This window comes from Phalacrocorax aristotelis, chromosome 2 (assembly GCF_949628215.1).
Source record: "Phalacrocorax aristotelis chromosome 2, bGulAri2.1, whole genome shotgun sequence".
Taxonomy (NCBI): Eukaryota; Metazoa; Chordata; class Aves; order Suliformes; family Phalacrocoracidae; genus Phalacrocorax; species Phalacrocorax aristotelis.
In genome coordinates, this window is record NC_134277.1 from 155,185,626 (window position 1) to 155,196,137 (window position 10,512).

A 10,512-nucleotide genomic window follows, 5' to 3' on the forward strand; every position below is an offset into this window, starting at 1 on the left:
AATATTATCTTAGACTATAGTGTTCTTTGGCAGAAGTTATTTCAGCTAAATTAAAATGACAACAAAATAATTTCCCAATGTGAAAATCACTACTTATACAAAAATAGTAAAATAAGTATCTACTTCTTCATTGTGGAACACTCCAAGGTCTTCCATCATTCGCCGTCTACGCATCTTCTCCATGTCATCCATTTTTTGCAAGACTGCTTCTGCAGTACTAACATAAGATGACATATAAGTACAAAAAAATCCCCCATTTAAAACAGTAGCCAGGTGCAGTATGACATTTTAATATAGTATGGACAAAGCAAGAGTCATTGACACTTAGCCAAGCTTTTAAACTCTATTTTTAAATTAGGTCAAATATTTACTTTATTATAGATTTAATTTTAAGAATTTTAAGAAATTTTAAGTCTTTTAAGAACAAGCATTTGTGAATTTGCAAACATACATTGTTTTCAGGTTAATTTTCCCCTCTTGCTGAACACAGTAAAAAAAGAACATCTGCCTTTGTAGAAAAAAAAGAATTCTGAAGCCTATAGCAAGATAACAGAAAGAAATCATGGCAGGTTTTAATAGCACTTAAGTTGTTCTGCATGACAGCATTATGTTAGCTCACAGTTGTCCTCAGACAACAGGTTGATTATTCTTCTCTTAACTGTCATTTAAGTTTTGTGCTGGTTTTCCGTGACTATATATGCTGGTAAAAACATCCCACTGCTGTTACACTTTGCAAACCTTTCAGAAAACAATGTCAATTTGGGCTTCACAGAGAGAATTAAGCCATGGACAGACAGGCAGAAACACTAGGACTACTTCACTTTGACTGTATCCAACTTTCCTCAGTATCTTAACTCAACTGAGCATTATAAAAATATTGGTAAATATGGAAGAAAGGTTAATTAATTAAGGTAAATTAAAAATGAAGGCACTTCCAATGCTAAGAAAATTGATATAGAGGGCAAGTTAAGTCTACTCAAAGTCACAACAGAAAGCGATCATTTTGGTTCACAAGACAACACATAAACTGACCTAGCCCATACATAAAAGATGCTCTAGCAATCCCAAAGCAAAGACACCAGTGTCCTGGAATTGAATCACTGAGAACACCAGTGTTTGAGATTGACTGGCAATCCCAAAGCGAAGAAAACCAGTGGCCAATTAATCCATTGGCTGTGCCTAAATTCTTTACATGTGAAGCACCTTCCAAATACATCCTCCTGCACACACTCTTAGACCTGGAAGTCTTAAACAGTCGCAAGCACCAATTTCCAAAAAACTCAGGTTAAACAGCTTGGCTGTGAAGTACCTTACATAGGTCTGTAGACAGGACCTACCAGCACAGGCAGAGGACGAGAAGATGTCCAAAGATAGCAATGGAATGTTAGCAGAGGTTGCTAAGAACATTATGCAATCCAAGCTGTGTGACCCTGGTGGAACCCAGGGAACTTCCACAGGGCCACTGTGGAAGGAACCTGCAGCCCAGCAGTTATCACAAGGACTTATACGTAGGGGCATGTAGGGAAGTCTCAGCCTAACCACTGAATACATTTAGCTCTTGCTGCCAGGAATAACAATACCTTTTTCTGTTGTCAAAAGAAGGAGAAAGTCTCTAGCCAATATAATGCCATACTGCTAAGGCTCACTCATAAGGCTCAATTTTAGTAGCTTTGCAAGATGATGAAAAAACCCCACTTACTTTGTTATGAGTTTGTCAAACAAAACAGATTGATTTGTAGTGGTGTAACGGCTTTGTCGAAGTCTGCAGCTTTGGCGGACCTCCAAATCCCCGTTTTCTTCGTGGACTTCTGCAGCTTTTGCATCAGCTTTGGTCTTCAGTGTTCTGGTGACTAAAATGCATTAATATATAAAATATTTTGAGACAGAAAATATGTTATTCCCTTTATTTCACCAATGCTCTAGTAAAATGTAAAAAAATCTGCAGTGGATTGATTTTTTCTTTAAATACTGAACTAGAAGTTACTGTCATGACCACAGCATTCAGCTTAAATTACTTATGTTTAAAGTACCTACTTAAAAGTATGACTTGTGTAGCAACTTTTTAGTAGAATGGAAAGCCAATCTGATAAAAACAAACATGCAACTTTTGTTCCATGCAGGAGGCAAGTTTATTGCAGTTACTCCTTTCTGGAAAAGTGAAAACAACAAATACCTCTTTCTAAGGTGTTTTCACTCTGTTCATGTAAAATTGTATCTAATAGTTTTTTCAAAAAATTATCTAAGCAGGAAGTCTCTTCTTAAGACGCACGGTTTTAGTACGCTGTTTAAGCATGCAACACTTTCATTTTCTGCATCATGATGCAAAAGCTCTAGGAGATAAGAAATGTCTCAAGATAAACTCCCAAATACCAGAGCTTTAAAAAACAGATCTGCCCAGTATTTACCACAGAGCATCCTTTGCCACGGGTTCATTACTTGCACTATCATTAAAACAGTTAAGAAAGGTCAGTGAGAAAGTAGTGCACAATTAGAACTTGAATAGTAAACACACAAAGTGCATTTCAGGCCCCTTCCCGCACTCAGCCCATGGCTGGCAGGCCGCTGCCTGGAAGTAACAGATTTTCTCAGCTGCCGGCAAGCAGCCTCACACACCAAGCCTGCTTGTGTACTCAGCACAGCAATTCAGTTCCAAGGTAAATGGCTGAACTTCAGTGACACCTTCCCCACATCAGTGGGTTTGTGCGTCTCATGACTGAATTACTTCTTAACTCACATATATTGTAATACTGCAATATTCCCTCCTATTTGCAAGAACGATTTTCAAGTAATTTGTGTCCAGAAAATCCATGTCACAAAGAAACACGAGCTAAGGAACAGATTCTCTAGCGCCTAAGAGCAGGCTGGAATTCACACTGCGTTCTCCCCAAGCCTGAAAGGAATTAATAGCATATCTCCCTATTTGTACCTACCTCTCTTCATAGAACTCATAGAAAATTTACTATCTTTGAGATATCTATTCTCACAACTTCAGCTAATTTTGGTTGATGTGTTCCCAAGTTTTTTGGGCCAAGTTAAATGGAGTGACCAAACACAATCCTTCTCAGAAACCAGGCTAAAAAGGAATCCTAGGGAGTTACCACTACTTACCTTCTTTATATTCTTCTTTTTTTGGGTCTGATTTCAGCTTTGCCAACTGCCTACGTTAAGAAAGAGGACAGAGAAGACAAGAGAGGAAAGAATTACTGTATTAGAATTATTGTATAGAAGTATTGTATTACCAATATTTCCTATATCTGACCAAGTTTATAATCCAGTGCTCCATATTACGCAAAGAAAAGCCTGTGGACCATTAGGAGGATTCAGATCCCAAGTCTGCTGCGTACCATATGCAGACAGTTCTATAAGGACATAAATTTCCTAACCTGCTAATCTTGAAGTCTCAACAATGCATATAACATCTCAGTAACCAAAGCAAAGGAGAGATCTCAAAGAAGCTGGGAAAAGATGAATGTCTATTATACAAGCAGAAGACTTTTACTAAGAAGAGTGATTCTAGTTCTAAGATTCTGGCAGTGACATTAACATAACCATATTCCCCCGCAGATTTTTAGCTGTAGATTTATCATGACATGACTCATTGTGCATGCTTTCACTTTTCCTTTTAATTCCATTAATTGAACAGAGATTGGATGCCTAGAAATACAATACCTTGTGAAGTGTCTTTGACTGACATTTTCATTTAATATTTCCATGCTTTTGTCAAAGCTAGAGTCTGAACAGGGCGGCATGTTTTTTCTCATTGATCTTAAACAGTGTCCATTGAAGCATTCAATTTTGCCAGAGGAAAATTCCTAGGGAAAGAAGGAAATAAGAACATATTTATCTGAACCATGTATACTGAGCTAAGAAGGACATTTTCCCTCATTTAGGCAAGTTTATCCTGTAACTCTCCTGACTTGATAGTGGTGCAACTAATGGCAGGTAAGACTTGAACCACTTCTGCACCAAGTAGCAGCTCTCAGGAAGAAACAAGGTACAGCTTTCAACCCTAAAGCTCCCCTCTGCCACACTTTTCTTGTGGAAAACTTGAGCTTAATAACCTCTGAAAAAATTACTGCGGCAAAGCCTTTCATATAACTTAGCATTTCATGAAGAAACAAAACCCTTTTATTTCAAAATTGGTTCAGAGGAGCAGTCAAGCTTGACCTTGCATGTCCTGGGATTAAAATCTAGTTAGGAAAGTTTTCCTCCTACCTTTGTTCCACTTATGACTGCATCTGGAGGGACATTAAAAGATTTCCTTTTAATGACAGCATTTATCCACAGGAAACGAAAGAGAACTCAAGATACACTTTTTTATGGCTGTTGATCTTGTTCACGTGGCATTTCTGCAATGATGATGAGTACTATCACTTACATCTTGAGGAAAGCTGTGATGACCATGAATGGTGGCTTGTTTGATTTACAACACAAAGTTTCATTAAGAGTATGCCAAATGAAACCTCACACTGAAAAGGACACAAAACAGAGAAGTTCCTTCTACTTCTTGACACTAACTTTACCAAGAGGTACTTCCATTTGTAGTTGATGGAGATGATGATGGAAGTGTGAAGAAGGTCACTATAAGAAGGCAAAGATGCACGTGCAAGGCCCTTGCAGGGCCACGCAATGACAGCTGCGGCCACGTGCTGCTGAGGGGTCAGCCCTGAGCCTCAGAGCTGGGCAAACCTGTAACTGACCTTTTTCTCTTCAGTCAACCTTCAACAAGCCAACCCCAATATTCACCTGTCTCCTGGTTTCAGCTGGGACAGATTAATTTTCTTCATAGTAGCTGATATAATGCTGTGTTCTGGATTTAAGATGACAATAATGTTGATAACACACTGATGTTTTAGTTGTTGCTAAGTAGTACTTACACTAAGTCAAGGAACTTCCAGCTTCCCATGCTCAGCTGCCAGCAAGAAGGTGGGAGAGGGCACAGCCAGGACAGCTGACCCAAACTGGCCAAAGGGATATTCCACACCATATGATGTCATGCTCAGTATATAAACTGGGGGGAGTTGGCCGGGGGCAGCAATCACTGCTTGGGGATGGGTTGGGCATCAGTTGGCAGGTGGTGAGCAATTGAATTGTGCATCACTTGTTTCGTATATTTCTTTTATCATTGTTATTATAAAAATTTTCCCTTTCTTTTCTGTCCTATTGAACAGTTTATTTCAACCGATGAATCTTACTTATTTTTTCTGATTCTCTCCGCCATCCTACTGCGGTGGGAGTAAGCGAGCAGCTGCGTGGTGTTTAGCTGCCTACCAGGTTAAACCACAACAACCTGACAACTTCTTATGCTAAGACAGACCTTTTGCATGAGGAGGACTTCAATCACCTTTCCTTCATTGCTCATTTTAGAGAGTTCCTCCCTTCCAGCAGTCCTCCAGGCTGGTGGAGCGAGGCCTTACAAGATGCCTCCCATAGCTGGCTTTTGAATTTGGGCATCTGAGATGAAACACCCTAAAGACATTTTCTGCTTCTCGGATCCAGCACAGATGGATATAACAAGACCTAAAGCTTAATGAAAGGCAGCATGATCTGTCAGAGTCACCTTTAACATTTTTTCTCTCAAAGGTTTAAGAAAGAAATCATAACAGGAAGCCTTTCAACTAGTTTTTATTTTTTACAGAGCCCTAGGTTTATTTGAAGAAGGCAGGTTTTTGTGCATGCTCATACATAGGAGTACATAGAGACTTAAACCAATGCTTTCAGCATTCATCACTGAGACAACTAAGAAAAAAAACCCCTAGACTGAGAAATAACGATGCTCTCTCACCTACAAACGTGCTCAATAGTATTCCTACATCTGGTATGACTACGGCTTACATATCATCCTACAAAATCCACAGGCACATACTGGAGAGGTCACAGGTCTGGACCAGGGACCCATCTGTGTCTGTGCATGAGGTAATTGGGAGACCAGGCTACCTGGAGACTGGTTATTGGTTTGCCTGAGTGTCTAAGGACAGTTACAGAGGGCCATACACAGTGCATGCATATGTGAGCGCCACACATGGGGTCTAAATACCAGCAACTGGAACAGGGCTGTGCACCTCTGCGGCTTACACACCTGGCTGCCAGCCCCTGGGGAGACCCAGGCATCTGGGGGCAGCTACAGACAGACTGGGTGTCCAAGACCAAATAATACAGGGATCCACATTACATATATGCATCTCTAAGTGTATGTGTGTATTTTCCCAGTAACAGGCTTTAATCCTGATCAGCCAGAGAAGGAAGAAGGATCAGGCCATTTGTACTGTTCATAAGGCTACCACATTCAGCTACTCCAAATTTCAAATAAGGACAACTTTTTGAGTATGAGGCTTTATTTCTAAATACATGATCACTCATGAAATTAGACTCCAAAGTTGGGAGCAACCTGGAAGATTTAGCTTGCTTAAACTCCAGGGTACACAAGTTATAACTGCCACTTCGCATATTTCTACTTCATTGACCTAGAAGTAAATATTACTTGGGAGAAATCTTAAAGGTTTGCCTTATCAGTTAAAAGATGACTGCAATAATACACTTCACAAATCTCTAGGCCAAATCCCAGATTGAAAGAAGAACAAACACTTACAGAATGTCAGTACAGATGTTAGAAAAAAAAATATAGTGACCTGGGAAATCTTTCAATGGATACTTATGTATTTGTTTGCCTTTTTAATGTATTTTTAATGCAACATTCACAATGCAGTACTTGTGATAGTTGTTATCCTCTGTGCTGTCTTTTTAACTCAATCTTGGCTCATATTATTAGGACACAGGCAAAGCAGTACAGTGTATATGGCTAACTGACCATCCTCCATTCGTAGGAAGGCATCCCAGTTCAGTGAGGTGGCAGACACCAAGAACCATTAGGTTAACTCCAGCAAGCCACCAGCAAAGCAAGAGTAACTAACTCTTATCAACCTATCAGGATGAAAACACACATTCATTAAGTGAAATTCAGTAGAAGCAAATGGCTAAACTGGAAAGATAAGGCAAGCGGATGAAAAAATTCTGATGGCATTTCGTATTTTGTTACTCTTCTCATGTTATAGGAAGTGCTTAGCAACTGTTTCTAAAAAGTCTTTTTACAAAAACTGTGTTTAGTTATCTGGCATCTCTGAGGAAGTAACTCTATGTCAAAGTAATATCAGAACGTATAAATGTGCTTAGGCAAGACAGCTGGGAGCTCTGATGCCGAGGTCCCTATACAGACAAGTTTGAAGGCTTAGCTTGGAAAAGTGCCAGCTTCCATTTTGCCCAGACAAAAAGGGAATGCTGGAGCACGCTGCCCTCAAATGCAGGTCACAAGACAACAATCTTGTTCAGCCTGGTGAATTACATCAGGGTTATAGACCTTCAGATACAGTTTCCAAAGGGACAGTAACCACTTTGGATCTGCCACGGGACTCCTTGGGACTGGGAACTTGGAGGAGGATAAACCCATCACATGATGGTTTACCTTAGACCTTCTGCCATATGCTCCTTACTCTCTATGGATAAAATAAGGTAAATAACTAGAGATAAACTGCATGCCAATATTAGAAAAACTGCAAAAGCTGCCACCACCACCAAGTCCCTGCACATCAACAAGACAGGGAAGAGGCATTAGGACTTGAACATGCAGCTAGCACCAGCATCATCATCCCTGTCGTCTCAGTCACCTCTTCATTGCCTCTGCAGTTAGAAAGGTCCAGCAAAGCCCAGCCATCCTACAAATGAAGAAAGAATGACTCCATGCCTCAAAGCATGGGAGAGCTGGAAAACGGAAAAAAATAAAATAAAGAAACCAAAACAAAGAACCTTATAGCCAGTTTCATAATGATGATTCTGCTTTGGTTTCAGTGCAAAGTTTCCATTTAGCTTACTCATTCCTGTTCTCCGCACTGAAAACACATGCCAGCTGCTTTAGCTGCCTAACTTTGCACAGCCTTCCCCCATGTGCAACAGGCAGCTGAATTCCCTGTAGTCTCTGATAACCATTTCTAGTGTAGACTGCAAAAGCAAAGCAGTGATCTTTAAGCAGATTCCATGACTGTTTGCAAAGGAAAAAAAAACCAAACCCCAAACAAAACCATCCAAAGGATATCTTCCTTCTTAGTTCAGTAGTCTTGAAACTTGCAGACGACACCAAATTAGGTGGGAGTGTCGATCTGTTCAGGGGTAGGAAGGCTCTGCAGAGGGACCTGGACAGGCTGGATCGATGGGCCAAGGTCAACTGTACCAGGTTTAACTGGGCCAAGAGCTGGGTCCTGCACTTTGGTCACAACAACCCCACGCAACGCTACAGGCTTGGGGAGGAGTGGCTGGAGAGCTGCCTGGCAGAAAAGGACCTGGAGGTGTTGGCTGACACCTGGCAGAACATGAGCCAGCAGTGTGCCCAGGTGGCCAAGAAGGCCAACAGCATCCTGGCTGGTGTCAGAAATAAGTGTGGCCAGCAGGAGCCCCTATACTTGGCACTGGTGAGGCCGCACCTCGAGTACTGTGTTCAGTTTTGGGCCCCTCACTACAAGGACATTGAGGTGCTGGAGCGTGTCCAGAGAAGGCCAACGCAGCTGGTGAAGGGTCTGGAGAATGAGCCCTATGAGGAACGGCTGAGGGAACTGGGGTTGTTTAGCCTGGAGAAGAGGAGGCTGAGGGGAGACCTTATCTCTCTCTACAACTCCCTGAAAGGAGGCTGTAGTGAGGTGGGCGTTGGTCTCTTCTCCCAAGTTACTAGCGATAGAATGAGAGGAAATGGCTTCAAGTTGCGTCAGGGGAGGTTTGGATTGGATATGAGGAAAAATGTCTTTACTGAAAGAGTGGTCAGGCATTGGAACAAGCTGCCCAGAGAGGTGGTGGAGTCACCATCCCTGGAGGTATTTAGAGGACATGTAGACATGGCAGTTCAGTGCGTGGTTTAGGAGACATGGTATTGTTGGGTTGATGGTTGGACTTGATGTTCCTAGAGGTCTTTTCCAACCTTAATGACTCTATGAAAGTAATGAATATTAATCCATAGAACTGAAAATCCTGAAAGAGTTCTGCTGGAGGGAGAGTCCACTACAAGCAACCCACCCAAGGCGGGCTCCCCAGAGGAGCAGACCACTTCTGAGTTGCATCTGGTCTGCCTTTATTTGTCATGGAAATGCAGGACAGCCTACAGAGAAGAACCTGACTTGGAAAGAGCAGAGGAGAGTTTTAGCTTTCAAAGGCTACATTAGAAATAATGAACTTCTCAGTGTGAAATGGTTCAGTTATTAAAGTAGCAACACAGAGATGCAGATAGCACGGACTACTGAAAATCCTTTATAATCGTGTAAGTTGTCTCCTTTCTACTAGGGTAGATTAGAATTATAAAAAGTAAGAATATCACCATTTTAGGTTACACACATAAGTGCTTTAATTAAGCAGACATTAGTCCTGATTTCTAAACAGAGCTTTGTTCTTGAAGTATCCAATGTAGTACTTGTATACACTTGACAGGTCATGTATATTTTATGTCGAGCGCTGGTTTTGATGCAATTTTTTCATCAAAACAGCGAGCACTCCCTCTACAAGCATTACCACAACTAAAGTGGTAAGATCTTTCAAGATAGCTTTTTAAGTAACAAATTTCAATCAGCATTAACGGGGAAGGGGAAATACGGACACCACACGGCACCGTAAGGCGGTGTCGGCAGCTTACATTGGCAGGGCTGCACGGCAGGCGGTGACCGTCCCTCAGGATACTGTCACTGCTCCCCCGGACCCCCCCACCCGCGGGGCGACCGGAGACGGGTGGCGGGGCGCGGGGGTACCCGGCTGCGGCCACGGCTGTAGGCGCTCGCCCGAAATGCTCTTTTTTCCCCGTTTTTTCCTCCACGTGACACCGATCCCCGGTGCTTTTGCGCGCGGCCCCGGCTTTCACAGCTCCCCCCGCCCACCAACAGCTCCCGGCCGGCACCGGCACCCGCTCCCCCGCCGCCTCCCCGGGCCCGCAGCGCAACTCCTACCCCGCCGGGCCGAGGCCCGTGTCCCCGCGGAGCCGGGGGCAGCCGGGAGCAGCCGCCGCCGCCGCCCGGTACTCACCGCCTCGTCGGTTATTCTGCTGCTCTCCCGGGACACCGTGGCCCTGGCGGAGGCCGAGGCGGCCCCGGATCGCGTCCAGACGCGGCGGCCGCTGAGCGAGGGGGGCTCCAGGGAGAGGAACTCGGAGCTGGAGTCCATGACGTCGAAGCGGGAGCGGCGGCGGCTGCGGGAAGCGGCCGGCCCAGCCGGGCGGGCAGCGCTGCTCCGTAGGACCACCATGGCCGCGCGCGCCGGCCCCGCGCCCGCTCCCGCCGCTCCAGCCCGCGCGCCGCCGGGGCGCCGCCTCACGCCGGATTCCTCCGCCTCACCGCCTTCCTGCCTGCCTCCCTTCCCCCCGCCGCGAGGGCCGCGGCGGCTCCTGCCGATCCCGCCGCCCGCCCTCTCGGAGGCCGATGGCGCGCGCTCCGCCCCCTCTCCCCGCGGCTAATTTTCCCTCCGGCAGCTAGTCCCGGCCCAGACGGCGGA

General features: G+C 44.1%; 1 protein-coding gene across 2 annotated transcripts in view; it reads right to left on the reverse strand.

Annotated features, from left to right (window-relative positions):
• Positions 1–10,440, reverse strand: part of ATAD2 (ATPase family AAA domain containing 2) — a 40,532-nt gene extending 30,092 nt beyond the window's left edge. Inside the window, exons 1-5 of one of the 2 annotated variants that reach the window (XM_075085747.1) lie at positions 10,048–10,440; positions 3,670–3,812; positions 3,109–3,158; positions 1,700–1,850; positions 124–217 (exon numbers count right to left, since the gene is read on the reverse strand). In XM_075085747.1, coding sequence (XP_074941848.1) covers positions 124–217; positions 1,700–1,850; positions 3,109–3,158; positions 3,670–3,812; positions 10,048–10,266 — 657 coding nt within the window. In that variant the 5' untranslated portion in view covers positions 10,267–10,440. The remainder of the gene's footprint in view (positions 1–123; positions 218–1,699; positions 1,851–3,108; positions 3,159–3,669; positions 3,813–10,047) is intronic. The other variant, XM_075085746.1, reaches the window with a different exon arrangement.
• Positions 10,441–10,512: the final 72 nt, after the last annotated feature.